At 36.9% G+C, this 19,837-nt stretch overlaps 5 protein-coding genes across 5 annotated transcripts; all 5 read right to left on the reverse strand.

Annotated features, from left to right (window-relative positions):
* Nucleotides 1-1,995: 1,995 nt before the first annotated feature.
* LOC148657803 (olfactory receptor 4C12-like) lies at nucleotides 1,996-2,928 on the reverse strand. Its single transcript, XM_088638262.1, has one exon. The coding sequence runs from the start codon at nucleotides 2,926-2,928 to the stop codon at nucleotides 1,996-1,998; it is 933 nt and encodes a 310-aa protein (XP_088494388.1).
* Nucleotides 2,929-5,518: 2,590 nt separating this feature from the next.
* Nucleotides 5,519-6,460, reverse strand: LOC148657804 (olfactory receptor 4C12-like). Its single transcript, XM_088638263.1, has one exon. It carries the CDS (start codon nucleotides 6,458-6,460, stop codon nucleotides 5,519-5,521), a length of 942 nt encoding a protein of 313 aa, XP_088494389.1.
* Nucleotides 6,461-9,857: 3,397 nt separating this feature from the next.
* LOC148657805 (olfactory receptor 6N1-like) lies at nucleotides 9,858-10,880 on the reverse strand. The gene has a single exon (XM_088641871.1). The coding sequence runs from the start codon at nucleotides 10,878-10,880 to the stop codon at nucleotides 9,954-9,956; it is 927 nt and encodes a 308-aa protein (XP_088497997.1). The 3' UTR covers nucleotides 9,858-9,953.
* Nucleotides 10,881-13,934: 3,054 nt separating this feature from the next.
* LOC148657806 (olfactory receptor 4C12-like) lies at nucleotides 13,935-16,171 on the reverse strand. Its single transcript, XM_088638264.1, has 2 exons — nucleotides 15,236-16,171; nucleotides 13,935-14,192 (listed from the first exon to the last, which is right to left on the reverse strand). The coding sequence occupies exons 1-2, from the start codon at nucleotides 16,157-16,159 to the stop codon at nucleotides 13,935-13,937; spliced, it is 1,182 nt and encodes a 393-aa protein (XP_088494390.1). The 5' UTR covers nucleotides 16,160-16,171.
* Nucleotides 16,172-18,072: 1,901 nt separating this feature from the next.
* Nucleotides 18,073-19,011, reverse strand: LOC148657807 (olfactory receptor 4K14-like). Its single transcript, XM_088638265.1, has one exon. The coding sequence runs from the start codon at nucleotides 19,003-19,005 to the stop codon at nucleotides 18,073-18,075; it is 933 nt and encodes a 310-aa protein (XP_088494391.1). The 5' UTR covers nucleotides 19,006-19,011.
* Nucleotides 19,012-19,837: the final 826 nt, after the last annotated feature.

Raw genomic sequence — 19,837 nt, forward strand, 5'->3', positions numbered from 1 at the left:
TTCAAACTGTGTGTTGTTATCAGTGTCTAACTTCAGTCCTTAAGGGCCTCCATCCAGTTGGTTTTATGTTTCTTTTAATCTCCATCTTCTTCAGAACAAGCAATGTTTCCAGTATGTCCAGTTAAGCCATAGATTAGTTCAATTAGGTGACTAAAGCCCAGGTGGGAAGAAAGCCAGATGGTTCAGGATGGGCATTGCACATCCCCCAGTTATAAATGTGTCAGAGAAACGGAACAAAACACACTCTAGTTACCTCTGCTGTGCCTCACAAATTGATTCTATTTTCACATCTGCCTTTGCCTCCACCTTCTCTGACTAATATGTTTCTCCTCTTCATCTCTCCAGTCCCAACTCCATCTCACTCTTTCAACCCTCCGAGTTTCTATTTCTTATTTAGTGTTCCCTGCTGGGTCCAGTTCCATTGCTAGAGGGCTGCATGTGCCTGCAAAGTTTTACTGAACTTCACACTTTACCCAACTCAGCTAGTTATTGTCTTCCAGCTCTCCAAGTGCTGCTTGCTCAAAGAAACCTTGACAATCGACAGTATAGACACACTAACATTCCAGGACTCCCTCCATTAACATGGTTCATGTGAACGTAAGATTAAAGGTTATATAAGGAATTAGTAATTACTAACGTTATAACTAGAATTGACTACTGTGCTGCTAACCTTCCACAGCATGCAACGGTGAAAAAGAAATCTGTATCACCTTCAAATTCATATCCATCATCAAAAGAGACAGATGCATGGCCCCACTGGTCATACAAAGATCACCCCAGGGGTATCATTTTTGTCCAGTGATTACAGAATATGCTTTCTCTCTGCATCCTTTTTTGTTCATGTTTGTTCAAGGTTTATTTATCAATGCACAACCATACAGCATACAGCATACAGCGGTGGTTGTTTGCAGTGAAATGCACTTTCCGCAAGCTTGCCAAGGAGAGATACTGAAGGACAGAATAGATAGAAGGTTACAAGAAGAATACAATAAATTCTACAGTAACAAATTAGATTACGCAATAGTAAAAAAAACGTAGGTGGACAAAAAACGTATGCAAGAAAAAAACGCAGGGGGAAAGAAAAAAAACACAGTGGACTGACTATTTATCAGTGATCGTTTGTGTAATTGCTGGTGGCTGCTGTGGCTGGCTGTTCAGCAGTCTTATTGCCCGTGGGAAAAAGCTGTTTTGAAATCTGCTGGTCTTTGTCTGTGGGCTTCGGTATCATTTTCCAGACGTTCGTAGGAAAAACAGATTGTGGTTTGGGTGACTGGGGTCCTTGAGTATAGACCTGGCTTTCTTGAGGCTTCTAACAGAGTAGATATCCTCGATGTCTAGTAGCACACAGCTGGTGATGAGCAGTGCTGATTTCACCACCCTCTGCAGTACTTTGCGATCCCGGGCGGAGCAGCTCCCATACCAGGCAGTGATACAGCCAGACAGGATGCTCTCAATAGTGCACCTGTAGAAGTTGGCTTGGATACTGTATGTGACGGCATGCCGAAGGTCTTTAGCCTGTGGAGAAAGAATAGGCGCTGCCGTGCTGTTTTGACCACGATGTTATATCTACTATTGCTGAGATTTTTACATAAGCAAGTCTATTAAATAAGAATCAAGAGATCAAGCAGACATGTATGACTTTTACATACAAATAATAAGGGGAGAAGAGCAATACTGAACCAATTGAATTGCAGGAGAAATTTAGAAGGCCAGACTGAGACATTGTTACATTTTTTTGTTGTATATTAAAAATATATAATCATTGAAAACTACAGGATAATTTGGTACAAACATCTTTACATTTTCTGTTTATGCAATATAAAACTTAGTCACAGCAAGACATATTGTATGAAGAGAGTGAGATTTATGAGTACATACTGTATAAACATGTCACTAAAATATTAAAGAAACAAATCTTTTTTCAGGTTTTTACATTACCTGAGTAATGCTGAATTTTATTTTTTAAGTTAATTTAAATATATTTATTCACTTTGATTATTTGTGAGCGTCAAATTTTCTTTTATACAATTTCATAACTCTATTTCGAATCTGAGTGAGTTTTAATCCGTATATGAGGGGATTTAGAAGAGGAGGGATGACTAGAAACTCCACTGCCATGATATTGCGGAGAGTCTGTGGTGTGTTTCTGGAGCCGTATCTAGAAAACATCACATCAAACACTGTGGTGATAGTGAAGTTGATTAATGTGATTAGGTGGGGCAAACAGGTCTGCATAAACTTACTCCTGCCTTCACGAGACTTTAAACATGCTCTAATAATCAGGATATAGGAGTATAAAATAAAAATGAAGTGCACAATATATTTAAACATAATAATAAAACCACACAGATTGTTAAGAGTTGTGTCCACACAAGAGAGTTTCACAACTGCCCAGTTTTCACAATAGAGTTTGTCAATGTAAGACCCACATAAAGGCAGTCTGATTGTTAGCGATAATAAAACTAAAGTATCACATAAAGGAAAAATCCAGGAAATTAACAGAAATTTCACAACAGTCAAAGGTTTCATGATGGCATGGTATTCTAAGGGTTTGCATATTGCCACATACCTGTCGTAGGCCATCACTGTTAAATTAGTGTATTCACAGAAAACAAAGGAGTAGATCACAAAGGTTTGAGTTAAACATCCAGTGTATGAGATGACATGAATGTCAGAGAGAAAGTCAGCCAGGAGTTTAGGATAAAACCCAGCAGTTCCGTACAGTATATTGACATTCAAGTTACAGATGAAGATGTACATGGGCTCATGGAGGGATTTCTCCAGAAGGATTGTAGCAATTAGTGTCAGATTAAAAAATATTAGCAACAGATAAAAAAGAAGTGTTAAAGTAAAAAATACATATTTATGTGATCTTGTCTCATTTAATCCATTGAGATAAAAAACTGCAATGTTGGACAAGTTCTGCATCAGTTGGGTTTCAAAATTGGCTCATTCAAGAATACACCAGAACACAAGAATCCAATGTTTCTTGAACATGCACATTACAAAAGGGTCAGCCGTGTTGTAAACAGAGTGCGGTATTTAGTGCTTTTCCTGTTCTGCTTATACTGTAGGTGCTTCTGCTTCTTCCCAGCATAGAGCGCTCTAAGCAAACTTCACACTTATGACTCACATAGGAGAGCCTTCCTTCAGCAAACAAGATAAATGTTTCTAAAAAGACATATTTAAAAATATATTAGTACTTAAAGTGAGACAGACGATTTACTGTACTTGTGTGTAAATGCCATTTAAGTAAGCACAAACATGCCTATTGAAATTTAAAACTAAATCTAACAAAATTAATAGATCCTGTTATTGCAGTTAGGTACAGTAGTTCTAATGAATCGTTCTGTTAGAATTAATTTTGATTTTATGCTTTTCTCAATCATTTAGTTTTCTAGTTTAAGTAAAGTAATTGAGGAAATTATCTACAAATGTTACCTCTCAGGTAGAGCAGGGTGTTGCTGCAGGAAGAGCATGAAGCTTTGTTTCCCAATCTGAGCTAATTTACTGCTTTATACAGTATGTCTCCTGCAGGAGGGAGGCTTTAGAGAGTTGCAGCTTGGAAACAAGGTTGGGAGCCCACAGGCTCTGCGGTGTTTTTTTAATGACCTTAAACTACACTCAGTAAGGAGAATTACTGTAGATTAAAATAGGATCCTTTGTGAATGGAGAAATTACATTACACCCTGGACATTGTGAACAGTATCAAAAACCCACTCTGAACACCAATAAGAGTCATTGGTCTAAGAACAATGCGCAGAGAGATATCTGAGTAAATATTAATATTCTCCATTTCAATTTTAGGGGATTTTATTTACAAAAACACAGGTGTTTCAGGCTCCTTTTGACATTCAGGATCAGTGCAAAATGCTTTAAAAAGGCCTACTGTACATAAAGCAGTAAGTCCAATTACTGGAACGAATTGACCTCAGGTCAGTTTGAAAAGAAAACCTGAAATGATCCGAGTTCTGTCTCATCTCCCATTTTCCATGTCATATTGTTGGAATGCTGGGTGTAGGAAGTCGTCTACCAGAATACAGTTAAAGTTGGCTACTCTAGGAGTAGAGTACATCATTTCTTTTTTACCTATCATTTGCTTCTAATATAAAGCGAACAGTGCTAATCAAAATAAACTTATTATATTTCTGCATGTATCCTTTAGAAACATAAAGTATGTATAATTGGCATGATGTTACTAAATTGATCATTCTTGACTGACCTTGAAGCACTCAGGTGACTTACCAAAGCAGTTACATGTAATTACAAAAAAAAAAGTTACAAAAGCAGTAATGTAATATAAGTAATATCAGCGAGAGAGTGGACTAGGCAAAGGTGATGAGGTATTATGATCTTCATGCTATCAGTAATGGTTTAGTGCTCACTTTACATGGCAATGTACTATAGATCAGTTTTAGGACAACTTTACAATCTTGTTTTGTCTTAAAATGTCCAGGATTATGTAACCAGGATGCAACCCTAATTTGGTTGCATACAGTACATCATGAGTGTTTCTTCACCTTTTGGGATCAGCTTACTAATTGAGATGATTCAGACTATAAGGGGAAGAGTTCCTTTCGTACAGGCCTCATTATAAAGAGGGCACACTGCAGAAGCACTTTGCAGAGATCACACTTTTGTCCCAGTCTGCATTAAAAAAATAAACAACATCACGTATCACTTCATGATAAAGATATCTTCAGTTTTTGAGGATATTGCTCAATCACTTTTTTTTTCCTTTTTTAGGCTCTTCAATTAATTCACAATGCTTCTGTGATAAAAAATATAAATAAAAATATTTATAAATAAAAAAAAATACTCTAAATCTGCCTGCTGGTTTCCGTAAAAAGGTGAATAAATTATGGATTTGCTTGTAAAGATACTAATGTTCAAGCATTTTAGATATCTTATAGAAATAGAGGTCTTGAGGTCTGCCCATCCTTACACTGGACCTTCTTTACTAATGTCAATTCTAAATAGATTATAACAACTTAATCCCAAATCAAGAGACACACACACAACATGATCAAAAACATACAAAACGTGTGAACAAACATATTTCCGGGAAGGAGAGACACGGAAATATAAAACCCCAGACAATAAGACACACCGGAAGTAAAGCACAGGGAAACTAGGAGCAGGACTGAGCAGGAGCGCCCTCTGGATGTGGAGGGCGTGACAGGACAACCATGACTGTAGGTTCCAGGATCTCCAATTGTACTATAATTTCCCAGGTTCATCTCTCATTTTCTATTTCTGTTCATTCAAAATTCTGTGTTTATGGGTTTCCCTGGGGCTTGGATCATCTTCCACTACATATAAAACTTTATTTAGGTTTTCCATTTTTTGCAGTTAACAGTGTACTGTACATTATGGATAATTACTTACTGTGCATCCAGATTACATTGCAATACCCACAGTTTTAATGCCCAAAATACATCAACTGTCTAACAGAATGTCTAAGGATTGGAAATAGGTTTTGTTAATATTTTTTCATACACAAGATTACATATTAATATCATCTATGTACTGTATGAGAATCTACAGTTTTGTTACAAAGTCTCTTAACCGTTACCCGAATCCGAGTGAGTTTTAATCCGTATATGAGGGGATTTAGAAGAGGAGGGATGACTAGAAACTCCACTGCCATGATATTACGAAGAGTCTGTGGTGTGTTTCTAGAGGCATATCTAGCATAAATTATGTCAAAGATCGTGGTCACACTAAAGTTGATTAATGTGATCAAATGTGGCACACAAGTCTGCATAAATTTACTTCTGCCTTCACTAGACCTTAAACATTCTCTTATAATCTGAATGTAAGAATATACAATAAATAATGCTTGTGCTATATGAGCAATTACAAAAAAATATCCATAGACATTGTTAACAGTTGTGTCCACACAAGACAGCTTTACAACCGACCAGTTTTCACAGTAGAGTTTGTCAATCTGAGACCCACATAAAGGCAGTCTGAGAGTTAACAGAATAGGAATCATTGCTTCACAGAATGTAAGAATCCATAAAATCAAAACAAATTTCTGAGCAGTCACATTATTCATGATAGAATGATACTCTAAGGGTTTGCATATTGCCACATACCTGTCGTAGGCCATCACTGTTAAATTGCTAAATTCACACATAACAGAAGAGTAGATCACAAAAGCTTGAATCAAACATCCAGCATATGAGATGACATGGGTATCAGAGAGAAAGTCAGCCAGGAGTTTAGGGTAGAAACCAGCAGTTCCATACAGGGTGTTGACACTCAAGTTACAGATGAAGATGTACATGGGCTCATGGAGGGATTTCTCCAAGAGGATTGTAGCAGTTAGTGTCAGATTCAAAAATGTGATCAACAGGTAAAAGAGAAGCGTAAAAGCAAAAAAGACATATTTATGAGACCGTATCTCATTTAATCCACTGAGATTAAATACTACAATATTTGACAAGTTCTCCATCAGTCAAAGATGCTGTAAACCATTGTGAAGGAGGCTTTTGATTCAGTTTATGTTTACAAAAGTATGATCTGTGAATACATAAAAAATAAGAAGCCAGCATGTGAAAGATATGGGCTTTGGTTCCCAGTACTCACTGCAAACATGTTGCAAATTGTAACCGCAAACCCATTACAGTAGGTCTTCTACTATGCTGTCTGCATGCACTTCTGATTCCTCCAGACAGAGTTCTCTGTAATCACATGTCCTCTGAGACAAACTTTATAAGTGATGAGATTCACCTAGACACGTCTTGCTCCACTAAAAATGCCAAGAAATTTTATAATGAAGTATTTCAATTCATATTTGTTCTTATTTGATGAGACAGTCAAGCATTGTATAACAAGCATGCCAGAAAAAGGGAAAATTAAATGTTTTGTGTGAATTGATTTAAAAATTAAACTCAAACATAGTTACACAGTGTAAAGATCAAATGAGTCATTCTATTAGAATTAATGTCACCTTTCTATAGTTCTTATTTTTTGTTCCCTCTTCTAAGTAAAGTAACAGAATACAATATCTGCAGTCATTACCTCTTAGGGAGAGCTGGGTGTTACTGCAGGAAGAGCATGAAGTCGTTTTCCAAGTTGAACTTTCTGGAGATTTATATGTCTCCTGCAGGAAGGAGACTTTAGAGAATTGCTGTAGAGAAAAACCGTTGTGGGAGACATTTGACTCTGTGGGCCTTGGTTAATTACCCTGAGCTAGAATCTATGAGGAAAAATATTTTTAAAATTGGTTTCCTGGTTCATAGACAAATTATGTGTGATTCAGAAAGAAAATACCAATACACCTGGTTGTCAATTGTAACTGTGTGTTGAATCCAAGCCTGAAAATTCTATCTTGGGATCAGTTGTTATTTAGTGTTCATTACTATATACTGTATGAATTTTTAGGGCTTGCTTGATTTAAGAATATAAGAAAGATTACAGATGAGAGGAGGCCATTCACCCCATCCATAAAGTTTCACCTGGATGTAGGACATACTTTGTAAATATTATCTTTCAATCTATTTAGTCCGAAGTTCATGTGTGGAACATGAATGGGGTTTTGATCCTGGTCTTCCAAAGAGTTATTAAACATTAACCATCTAACACACCACAGTCTTGAAATCTGAAGACCACCGCCTCTTTCATAGTAACAGGGCTATGGAAAGACCAGCTTTGTTTTTATAGATACTTCAAACTGTGTGTTGTTATCAGTATCTAACTTCAGTCCTTAAGGGCCTCCATCCAGTTGGTTTTATGTCTCTTTTAATCTCCATCTTCTTCAGAACAAGCAATGTTTCCAGTATGTCCAGTTAAGCCATAGATTAGTTCAATTAGGTGACTAAAGCCCAGGTGGGAAGAAAGCCAGATGGTTCAGGACGGGCATTGCACATCCCCCAGTTATAAATGTGTCAGAGAAATGGAACAAAACACACTCTAGTTTCCTCTGCTGTGCCTCACAAATTGATTCTATTTTCACATCTGCCTTTGCCTCCACCTTCTCTGACTAATATGTTTCTCCTCTTCATCTCTCCAGTGCGTCCCAACTCCATCTCACTCTTTCAACCCTCCGAGTTTCTATTTCTTTTTTAGTGTTCCCTGCTGGGTCCAAGATTAAAGATTAAAGGTTATATAAGGAATTAGTAATTACTAATGTTATAACTAGAATTGACTACTGTGCTGCTAACCTTCCACAGCATGCAACGGTGAAAAAGAAATCTGTATCACCTTCAAATTCATATCCATCATCAAAAGAGACAGATGCATGGCCCCACTGGTCATACAAAGATCACCCAGGGGGTATCATTTTTGTCCAGTGATTACAGAATATTCTTTCTCTCTGCATCCTTTTTTGTTCATGTTTGTTCAAGGTTTATTTATCAATGCACAACCATACAGCATACAGCGGTGGTTGTTTCCAGGATCTCCAATCGTACTATCATTTCCCAGGTTCATCTCTCATTTTCTATTTCTGTTCATTCAACATTCCGTGTTTATGGGTTTCCCTGGGGCTTGGATCATCCGTTTTACTCCTTGCATAGAACACTGAACATTTACAGTGCCATGCCTGAATAACTAGGTATCTGATTTCTGAATAGCATTTATGGATCAAACAAATAATACAAATAAAAAAGGGAAAAAAACTTCCACTACATATAAAACTTTATTTAGGTTTTCCATTTTTTGCAGTTAACAGTGTACTGTACATTATGGATAATTACTTACTGTTCATCCAGATTACATTGCAATACCCACAGTTTTAATGCCCAAAATATATCAACTGTCTCACAGAATGTCTAAGGATTGGAAATAGGTTTTGTTAATATTTTTTCATACATAAGATTAGATTTGGAAAATGAAGATCCTCCAGCTTTAATATCAACTATGTACTGTATGAGAATCTACAGTTTTGTTACAAAGTCTCTTAACCGTTACCCGAATCCGAGTGAGTTTTAATCCGTATATGAGGGGATTTAGAAGAAGCTTTACAACCGACCAGTTTTCACAGTAGAGTCTGTCAATCTGAGACCCACATAAAGGCAGTCTGAGAGTTAACAGAATAGGAATCATTGCTTCACAGAATAGGTCCCGACTCCATCACACACTTTCAGCCCTCCGAGTTTCTATTTCTTATTTAGTGTTCCCTGCTGGGTCCAATTCCATTGCTAGAGGGCTGCATGTGCCTGCAAAGTTTTACTGAACTTCCCACTTTACCCAAATCAGCTAGTAATTGTTTTCCAGCTCTCCAAGTGCTGCTTGCTCAAAGAAACCTTGACAATCGACAGTATAGACACACTAACATTCCAGGACTCCCTCCATTAACATGGTTCATGTGAACGTAAGATGAAAGGGTACATAAGGAATTAGTAATTACTAACGTTATAACTAGAATTGACTACTGTGCTGCTAACCTTCCACAGCATGCAACGGTGAAAAATAAATCTGTATCACCTTCAAATTTATATCCAACATCAAAAGAGACAGATGCATGGCCCCACTGGTCATAACAAGATTACCCAGGGGGTATCATTTTTGTCCAGTGATTACAGAATATGCTTTCTGTCTGCATCCTTTTGCAGGAAATAAAATACTTTTCCCCAGAAAGACATCAGAAAAAATAAAATATTTTTTAAAACATGACCTTTAATTTTTCTGCTTCATTTTACAGTCCAGTAGAATAAAATTTAAGTAAAACATTTTTATATTTTCCACAGCCACAGCAGAATTTTTCAAATGACATAACAATGCATAAATTAAATTAACAAAATTCATACTGTATATGGTACAATTATAACCCTATTTTTTATGGATCCAGATTATAATATGTGTAAAACATCCAGCATTTGTTTTGGAGTGCATATTAATGTCCGTCATAAAATGTCTAACTATAGGAAATAGATGTTATTAATATTTGGAAGATACACATGATTTTTTTTGTCATTTTGAATATTTCTGCACTTTGATGTCAGCTATGTCCAAGATTCCATTTTAAAAAGTCTCCGAACCCTTAAATAAATTTTAGAGAGATTCAGGCCGTATATGAGGGGATTTAGAAGAGGAGGAATGACTAGATATTCCACTGCCAAGATATTACGAAGAGTCTGTGGTGTGTTTCTAGAACCATATCTAGAAAACATCACATCAGAAATCGAGGTGAAAGTGAAGTTGATTAATGTGATCAAATGAGGCAAACAAGTCTGCATAAACTTTCTCCTACCTTCCCCAGACTTTACACACACTTTGATAATCTGGATGTAAGAACATACAATGAAAATGGCTTGTGAAATACAAGAAATCACTATGATGTAACCACCAACATTGTTGAGAGTTGTGTCCACACAAGACAGCTTTACCACTGACCAGTTTTCACAGTACAGTTTGTCAATCTGAGACCCACAAAAAGGCAGTCTGAGAGTTAACAAAATAGTAACTGTTGCTTCAAAGAATGTAAGAATCCACAAAAACAAAACAAATTTCTGAGCAGTCACATTATTCATGATAGAATGGTACTCCAAGGGTTTGCATATTGCCACATACCTGTCATAGGCCATCACTGTTAAAATGGTGTATTCACACATAACAGAAGAGTAGATCACAAAGACTTGAATCAAACATCCAGCAAATGAGATGACATGGGTATCAGACAGAAAGTCAGCCAGGAGTTTAGGATAGAAACCAGCAGTTCCGTACAGGGTGTTGACACTCAAGTTACCGATGAAGATGTACATGGGCTCATGGAGGGATTTCTCCAGGAGGATTGTAGCAGTTAGTGTCAGATTCAAAAATGTGATCAACAGGTAAAAGAGAAGTGTAAAAGCAAAAAAGACATATTTATGAGACCGTATCTCATTTAGTCCACTGAGATTAAATACTATGATATTAGACAAGTTCTCCATCAGTCAAAGATGCTGTCAACCATTGTAAAAGAAACTTTGGTTTAAGGTGAATATAAAACTGCTTTCTGTGAATACATCAAGAAAGAACTCTGCACCTGTAGGAAATGAGCTGTCGCTCCCTGTACTTACCACAAGCACATTGCTAAAGAGTGAAAACCACTGGTAAAGACAGTGTTTATTGGTTTTCTCCCATAGTTACTTCTACTAATTCCCAGCAGAGGGACCTCTAAGCACACATCCTTTCAGCCAGATTTGTAAATTACACAGGAGTGCCTTCTTCAAATGGATGGAAAGATTTCTAAAAACAATAAGTACTGTATTTTAAAATAAATTAAACTTATGGGATGAGAATACCATGCAATTTGAGAAGCATACATGCAGAATAGTAAAATGTAAATATTCTGTGTAAATAAAAATACAATTAAAAGTATTAAATGTAAATACAGTTACATGGTTAAACAATTAAATGAAACACTCTTTTTTGTTCTGTACTATATGTAAAGCTATAGACGACATTATGTACAGACATTACCTCTCAGGGAGAGCAGGGTGTTGCTGCAGAAAGAGCATGAAGCTTTGTTTTCCAAACTGAGCTACCTAACAGCTTTATATGTCTCCTACACGAGGGGGAATTTAGAGAATTGTTGTCTGAAAACTGTTCTGGGAGACCCGTGGCTCTGTGGGATCCAATTAATTACCCTGAGCAAGACTCCATGAGGAAAATTATATTTTTAAAATAGGAACCTTGTTTCATAGTGATTCAAGTAGAAGATAGCAAATACATATAAGGTTTGCCAAGTATAACTGTGCTCTGAAAACAAGAATTGAAAATGCAGGCTTATGCTCAGTATAATTTAATGTTAATTATAAGCATTGTATGGGGTTTATTTAAGAACATCAAAAAGGTTACAAATGGGAGGATTCAGTTTAACGTGAAAGCAGGGCATACATTTTTACTTTTTTTCATACTATACATTACCCCAAGATTTTATGTCTCTTTTAAGCTCCTGCATCTGAAGATCAAGCAAAGCAAAAAAAGTAAAGCAGTTCAATTGGGCAACTAAGGACTCAGGGGGAGAGAGAGGTCTTCTGGCCCTCCAGGACTGGCATTGTGCGCCCCTATTTGAAAACATCATACAGAGAAATTAAACAATTCCTCTAGTTTCCTTTGTTGTACGTCATGAATTGATTCTTCTTTCACATCTGCCTTTGCCTCCACCTTCTCTGACTAATATCTTTCTCCTCTTCATCTCTCCAGTGCGTTCCAACTCCATCTCACACTTTCAGCCCTCGTGAGTTTTGATTTCTTATTAAGTGTTCCCTGCTGGGTCCAGTTCCATTGCAAGAGGGCTGCACGTGCCTGGAAAGTTTTACTGAACTCCACACTTAATCAGCTAATTATTGCCATACTTGGACCAATTTATGAAAGTCTTTCAGCTCTTAATGCACACACACTTGAACAGGAAGAAAACTAACTGACCAGTTCAGAGTAGTGAGGGTCTCTAAAATGATAGGTCCCCATGACTACACTCTTATTTCTGTCTGTATGCTTTCACAGGGATTCCCAGACACTTTCTCCTGAATGACATGAGCAACCAAATAATACATTTTTGAACACATGATTTTTTATTTGGCATTTAATTTCACAATCTACAAGTATCATTTTTAAAATAGGATGACTGACAGCTATATAAGATGTTTGACATATAGAACAAATACTGTATATCTGCATTTTTTGTGGATCCAGGTTAGATTTAGTAAAATATGTACTGTAGCATATGGTGTTGGATTGCATATACAGTATGTCACCGAATTTCTAAGGATGGAAATGAGATTTTTTTCAATAATTGTAATAGACTGTAATATAATTGTATTTTATATGATATATTATAACATATATATAATATAAATATTATTTGGTAAATTTTGTAAATTTGAATATTTTAATATTCACTTTGATGTCAACTATACTCGAGAGTAAACATGACAAAGTCTCCTAAACTTTATGCAAAGCTGAGACAGATTAAAACCATATAGAAGGGGATTTGAAAGAGCAGCCAAAACCAGAAACTCCACTGCCATGATATTGCAAAGAGTTTGTCGTTTCTAGAGCCATATCTAGAACACATCACATCAAAGAGGATAGAGACAGTGAAGATGATTAATGTGATCAAATGAGGTAAGTATGTCTTACCTCAACTTTTCACCGCCTTCACTAGACTTTAAACAGACTCTGATAATCTGAATGTAAGAACATACATGAAAAAAAAAGCTTGTGAAAACAGTTACTAACATAGAACCATGGATATTGTTTAGAGTGTTGTCCACACAAGACAACTCTACTATCGACCAGTTTTCACAGTACAGTTGGGCAATATACTGTATGACCCGCATAAAGGTCGCCTGTTTCTTAACAAAACTGCAATTATTAGCTCACAGATAGAAAGAATCCAGAAAATCACGTGGATTTCCTCCAGGTGCCCACATTTCCTTCCACAGTCCAAAGATATATTGATATACAGTATTGGTATTAATTAACGTCAGGGAAAATACCCCTGATTGTGTGCATGTCTGTGTCTGTGTGTGCCCTGCAATGGACTGTTGTCCTGTGCAGGGTGTACCCCACCTTACACCCATTGCTTGCCAGGATAGGCTCTGTCTCCTCCCACGATCCTAATTAGATAAAGCAGAAATTAGAAAATGGATGGATAACAACCAAAAAATTAGTAATGATGATAATGATAATTATCACTTTATTTCTAAGTGATGTTTGAAAACACCATGAAACAGACATAAAACAATAGTCAAAAGTTGCACAACTGTGAAGCTGCATAATAGAAGGCTCTGTTGCCTAAAGTGTAGAGACGAGCCTCATGCACAATGAGAAGAGTTACCTGATCTCAGATCATTTGCAGGACTACATTAATACAACAACCATTCAATGCCTAATATGTAAGCAAGAGAACCTTAATGTTCAATCAGCATTGCTGTGACATTACCTGGGGGCGTGTGCAGTTTGGAGGCGGAGCCCTGGATTAAGGGCGACACATTGCCTTAGTAACCACAGCTGTCCCGGCTGATGAACCATGAGCCGCAGCTGTGGGGGCCTTTAAGACACACTGAAGACCTCCCCGGAGGGATGAGCAGACCCCCGCAAGGGGAGGACCTTCCAGAGGGGACTGTGGAGAACGGGTTCCTGTTTCTATTTTCTTTCTCTTCTTTTTTTCTGTCCCGCCATGTGTCTCCACTGGGACAGGTTGAGTTTATTTTGCAGTCGGCCTCATGCTCCTTTTCTTCCAGACTGGACTTTCCCTATCAAACGGGGTCCAGTCTGGAAGAAAAGGAGCATGAGGCCGACTGCAAAATAAACTCAACCTGTCCCAGTGGAGATACATGGTGGGACAGAAAGTGGCACGTGTATTTATGTTTTTGTTTTTTCCCTTTTTGTTGTGTTTATTTTTTCCGGTTCTCGCTAAGCTCACAACGGCGCCTCTGCCCCCTCAGACAGTGCTTTTACCAGTGCTCTTTGCGGCTCCACTGCCACATTGTTACATTGTTTTGATTTTACAGATCTTCCGATCTTCTGATACTGCTGACCACCTGATCTACTGGACTGATCTTTCTTGTCCACCGTTACCTTAGCCATCCACTCCTGGCACTGTTTGTTGAAACAGAACCTACCGTTTCCCCTGAATGTACTCCATAATGTTACAGTACGTATCTGTATCCAAGATAAGTATTCCTACAAATACAGATCCAGCACCATGCACACACAATTCATGATTACCAAGAGGGCATCATTATGTCCAGCAAATTCATTCATTCCTTCTCTCACAAAAGTCATCAGTGATTTTCATTGTTTGAACAGGCAGAATATGGTCAACTGTTACATAGAACAAGTCAGAACAGTGAGCCTGTACAAGACAACACTTCCCCATTGTACCTGTCCCAGCAACAATTACACCAATCTTTCTATCTGCATCTTTCTTTTCACAGGGATTCAAAGACTTCTACTCCAGAATTTATCAGAAGCCAGAAAATACATTTTTGACAACATTTTTAAAATTTGCTTTATTTATTTCATAGTGATCTTTTCCTTTTTTCCCCCGGTTTACAGTAAATATCTGAAACCTGAACATTTAAGCAGAATTTGCACATACAGTATACAAAATATAACTACATTTCTTGTGATTCCAGATTTTATTGTGTAAAATGTATATATAGTGTCATTACATACAGGGAAAGTATTTTTCTGAATGCATATAAATTATTCCATCAAAAGGCTAAGTACAATAGCAGTACAAAAGCTGAATTCATAAGTTATACTTCTATACTTGATGTCAACAATAACTAACTGAGTTTATTTTTCTGTTACACATCATCAAAATTTTTATACGAATCTGAGTGAGATTCAATCCATATACAAGGGGGTTTAAAAGGGGAGGAATGACTAGAAACACTACTGCCATGATATTGCGAATAGTCTGTGGTGTGTTCCTGGAGCCATATCGAGAATACATTACATCAAATATTGTGGTGATAGTGAAGCTCATTAATGCTATTAAATGGGGCAAACAGGTCTGTATAAATTTAATCCTTCCTTCACTGGACTTTAAACACTCTCTGATAATCTCAAAGTAAGAATATAAAATAAACAAAGCTTGTAAAATATGAGCGATTATTAAAACATATCCATATATATTGTTAAGAGCTGTGTCTATACAGGACAGCTTTACAATTGACCAATTGTCACAATAGAGTTTGTCAATGTGAGACCCACAGAGAGGCAGTCTGACTGTTAATAAAATTGGAATTATTGCTTCAAAGAACATAAGAATCCACAAAATCAAAACAATTTTTCCAGCAGTCAGAGCACTCATGATAGAATGATAATCTAAGGGTTTGCATATCGCCACATACCTGTCGTAGGCCATCACTGTTAAACTGGTGAATTCACACATAAGAGAAGAGTAGATGACAAAGGCTTGAATCAAACATCCAGTGTATGAGATGACATGGGTGTCAGAGAGAAAGTCAGCCAAGAGTTTAGGATAGAAACCAGCAGTTCCATACAATGTGTTGAAATTCAAGTTACAGATAAAGATATACATGGGCTCATGGAGGGATTTTTCCAGAAGTATTGTAATAATCACTGTCTGATTGAATAAAATAATCAGCAGATAAAAAAGTAGAGTGAAGAAAAAAAAGACATATTTATGTGATCTGGTGTCATTTAATCCATTGAGATAAAATACTACAGCATTAGACGAGTTCTCCATCAATCACGGGTGTTGTAAGACGCAAATTGTAACAATGTCTATAAATAATTAAAATCGTCCCATCTACTAATTCAACAGAAAAGAAGATGAAGCCAGCACCTCTTGGATATGGGCTTAGATTCCTCCTTACGAACACATTACAAACTTATTTATTGATTTTCTTTTACTGTCCTGCTTATGAGCACCACTGCTTATTTCCTATAGGGGGCCCTGTAACCACACATCCTCTTTGCGAAACCTAGGACAGAAAAAGTTTCACAGACAATTGCCTCCCTCTATCGTAACAGCTAGATATATTTCTACCATGAATGACAGACTACAATTACTGTACAGTATATCACTGGCAATTGTGCATAAGAAAATTAAATTAAAATTAATAATGAATATATGTAGTTAAAAATAATGAATATACATACAATAGGAGCTATAATTACATTGTTTAAAATTGAAATGAGCCACATGGCTCAAGCCATTTTTCTTGGTTTTTGTTCTCTAATATACGTGAATCTACAGATAACTATCTAATAATGTTACCTCTCAGGGAGAGCAGGGTGTTGCTGCAGGATGAGCATGAAGCTTTGTTTTCCAATCTGAGCTACTTTACTTACCTTTATACTGTATGTTTTCTTCAGGAGGGAGTCTTTAGTTAATTTTAGCCTGAAGAGAAGCCTGTCAGTCCATTGCCTCTGTGGTGTTCATTAAATGAACCTGAGCTAAAATCCTTAAGGGAAACTAATTTAAAATAGGATCCTTTCAGCACAGGGTAATTGCATGTGATTCAGACAAGTAATTGCAAATGTGTCAGGATGCCAAATGAAGCTTTTAATGGAAACAAGGCTAAAATATACACTCTAAAGATCAGAAAGGTTTGTCTGTGTGCTACTGTATTTTACTATATTTACTACAGACAGAAAAAGATGTCTCTTGCCATGTCTTCTGTCCTTGAAAGTGCGTAGTATTATTAGGTTGTGGGAAAAAATGCTGAGAAGGAACCCACTTTAAGGGCACCCTACCAGGTGATTCTGTATCTACAGTACAGCTTGGCACTGTGGTTGACTTGGTTTAGGGCTGTCAGTGCTGTATGTTCTTTGTACCTGACACAGCGCTTCCCTTCTGCTTTGTTCACATACTTGTCAACCTTAAAGACTTTTGCTGTTTTCAGGATGTGGATGAAAACAATCAGTTTAAAAATGGCTGGATGAAAATATTATAGATAAGATTCATAAGATGTACACCACCACAGCCTGATTGCCATTCCAGTCTACTCCACTATGGAGGGCAGTAAGCAAGATCAATGAATCACAGCACTCCAGTATGGTACAACTGAGAGAAGGAGCTACCCTGATGTAAGCTTTGATTAAAAAAAAACCTGAAATGAATAAATGGACTTTATCAGTTTCCATTTTCAGATCACGGTCTCTCCTTTTTTCATGTATACAGTATGTATGTATATATACAGTCCCAAAAGGGAGATAATGTGATCGGAAAGCATGAAAATGTTAATTGCATATTTCGAAATACTGCCCTTCCTTTTTAAGCCTATATCACAGATCTTCTTTAGGTCCTTCAAGGCTTAAGTTAAATTAATCGGGAAATACAGTATGCTTTTTATACTGTAAACTCTCAGGAGCCAAATCAGAGAAGTGTTACACATCTAGAATTCTATATCAGTCCTGCTGTAACCTTAAATTGTTCACACAGTATATAATATTGTCACTCTGCCGAGCATTGGAAAAAACGTTTTATCAGCATCACAAGACAAAACATACTATGTCAGCCTCAGAGTCCCTAGATTGATTTCAGTTTAGTACTCTGAAATCGACAAATTCTGTGCAAATTGTACTAGTTTGTGAATGTATATAAATAGAGAGTGGACACAAAACTGTGCTTAGATAGTATTTTAAGTTTAATAATCATTGAAAGGGCTTTATACTTCCATTACACAATCTCAAAAACTTTCTGCGAATCTGAGTGAGATTTAAACCGTATATGAGAGGATTTAAAAGGGGAGGGATGACTAGAAATTTCACTGCCATGATATTGCGAATAGTCTGTAGTGAATTTCTAGAGCCATATCGAGTGTACAGGGCATCAAAGAGGAATGTAGTCATGAAACTGATTAATGAGATCAAATGAGGCATACAGGTCTGCATAAATTTACTCCTTCCTTCACTAGACTTTAAACAAGCTATGATAATCAAGATATAAGAATATACAATAAAAAGGAACTGTAGAATATACTTAAGTATTAAAATATATCCACACAAATTGTTTATAGTCGTGTCCACACAAGACAGCTTTACAACTGACCAGTTTTCACAGTAGAGTTTGTCAATGTGAGACCCACATAAAGGCAGTCTAACAGCTAACGAAATTGGAATTATTGCATCACAGAAAGAAAAAACCCAAGAAATTAACAAAAATTTCGAAACGGTCAAATAAGTCATGATAGAATGGTACTCTAGGGGTTTGCATATTGCCACATACCTGTCATAGGCCATCACTGTTAAAGTGGTACTTTCACAGAAAATATAAGAGTAGATCACAAAGATTTGGATAAAGCATCCACTGTATGAGATGACATGGGTATCAGAGAGAAAGTCAGCCAGGAGTTTAGGATAGAAACCAGCAGTTCCATACAGTGCATTAACACTCAAGTTACAGATGAATATGTACATGGGCTCATGGAGGGATTTCTCCTGAACGATTGTAGCCATAAGTGTTAGATTTAGGAAAGAGATCAGTAGATAAAAGAGAAAAGTAAAAGCAAAAACTATGTATTTATGTGGTCTTGTCTCATTTAATCCAGAAAGCGTAAATACTGTGACATCAGACAGGTTCTCCATTGTAGTTCACAGTTTAGAATGTGCTTGTCAATAATGCATCTGAGATTAAATATTTTCCATCATTTGAGATATTTTAGCACAAAAGGTTAGCTGTACCAGGATTACAACTTCCTGGCCCAACACCAGAAGTTAACATGCCACCACATCAGAGAAGGGTCTGACTCATGCAGAGAACAAATAAAGTTTTTCCCCTGTTGAGTAACCTAGATGTGTTCCCCCATCTTCCCAGCAGCTGACACTGCAATGACCCCTTATAGGCTTGTCTTGCTGCCTGGTAAGCAAAGTCTGTCTAAAAAACAGAAATGACAATATATTAGCTGCTAAAGAAAGTCAGAGAGTGATTAATATTCCACCAGGAAAACACAGAAAAGCAACTGACGATAAAGAATCTGTCAAATGTAGCTGTACTCTTAAATAAGTCATAATTTAAAGGACATACAGTACAGTAGGTTGTGTATTCTTATTTTAATAAGCAGATTAAATATTTATGGACACATTACCTCTCAAGGTGAGCTTGGTGTTGCTGCAGGAAGAGCATGAAGCTTTTCTCAATCTGAAGTTCAGTTTCTCAGTCTGAACTACTTTACTTAGCTTTATATGTCTCCAGGAGGAGGGAGGCTTTAGAGAATATGCAGCCTGAGAACAGTCCTGGGAGACTTATGTCACTGTAGTACAGTATCTGTGCCGTGAGCCTGAGTTTAAAACTCATAATTAAAAAGGCAGTTAAAGAAGAATTAGACTAAATAAAAATACTTCCTTTCTAAAGGAACTTGTGTTGCATGTCTTAAATTGGCAAATGTGCTTGGTGAAAACATGTATTGTGAACTTATTG

Source organism: Lepisosteus platostomus, chromosome 7, assembly GCF_059453375.1.
Source record: "Lepisosteus platostomus isolate fLepPlt1 chromosome 7, fLepPlt1.hap1, whole genome shotgun sequence".
Taxonomy (NCBI): Eukaryota; Metazoa; Chordata; class Actinopteri; order Semionotiformes; family Lepisosteidae; genus Lepisosteus; species Lepisosteus platostomus.

Bases quoted from the DNA above. Each gene is read 5' to 3' on its own strand.
- LOC148657803 (XM_088638262.1), bottom strand. From the start codon at position 2,928: ATGCAGAACTTGTCCAACATTGCAGTTTTTTATCTCAATGGATTAAAT.
- LOC148657804 (XM_088638263.1), bottom strand. From the start codon at position 6,460: ATGGAGAACTTGTCAAATATTGTAGTATTTAATCTCAGTGGATTAAAT.
- LOC148657805 (XM_088641871.1), bottom strand. From the start codon at position 10,880: ATGGAGAACTTGTCTAATATCATAGTATTTAATCTCAGTGGACTAAAT.
- LOC148657806 (XM_088638264.1), bottom strand. From the start codon at position 16,159: ATGGAGAACTCGTCTAATGCTGTAGTATTTTATCTCAATGGATTAAAT. The intron at 14,193-15,235 runs GTTAGTTATTGT...CCCGTTTGATAG, and splicing joins GTAACAGAAAAATAAACTCA to GGAAAGTCCAGTCTGGAAGA.
- LOC148657807 (XM_088638265.1), bottom strand. From the start codon at position 19,005: ATGGAGAACCTGTCTGATGTCACAGTATTTACGCTTTCTGGATTAAAT.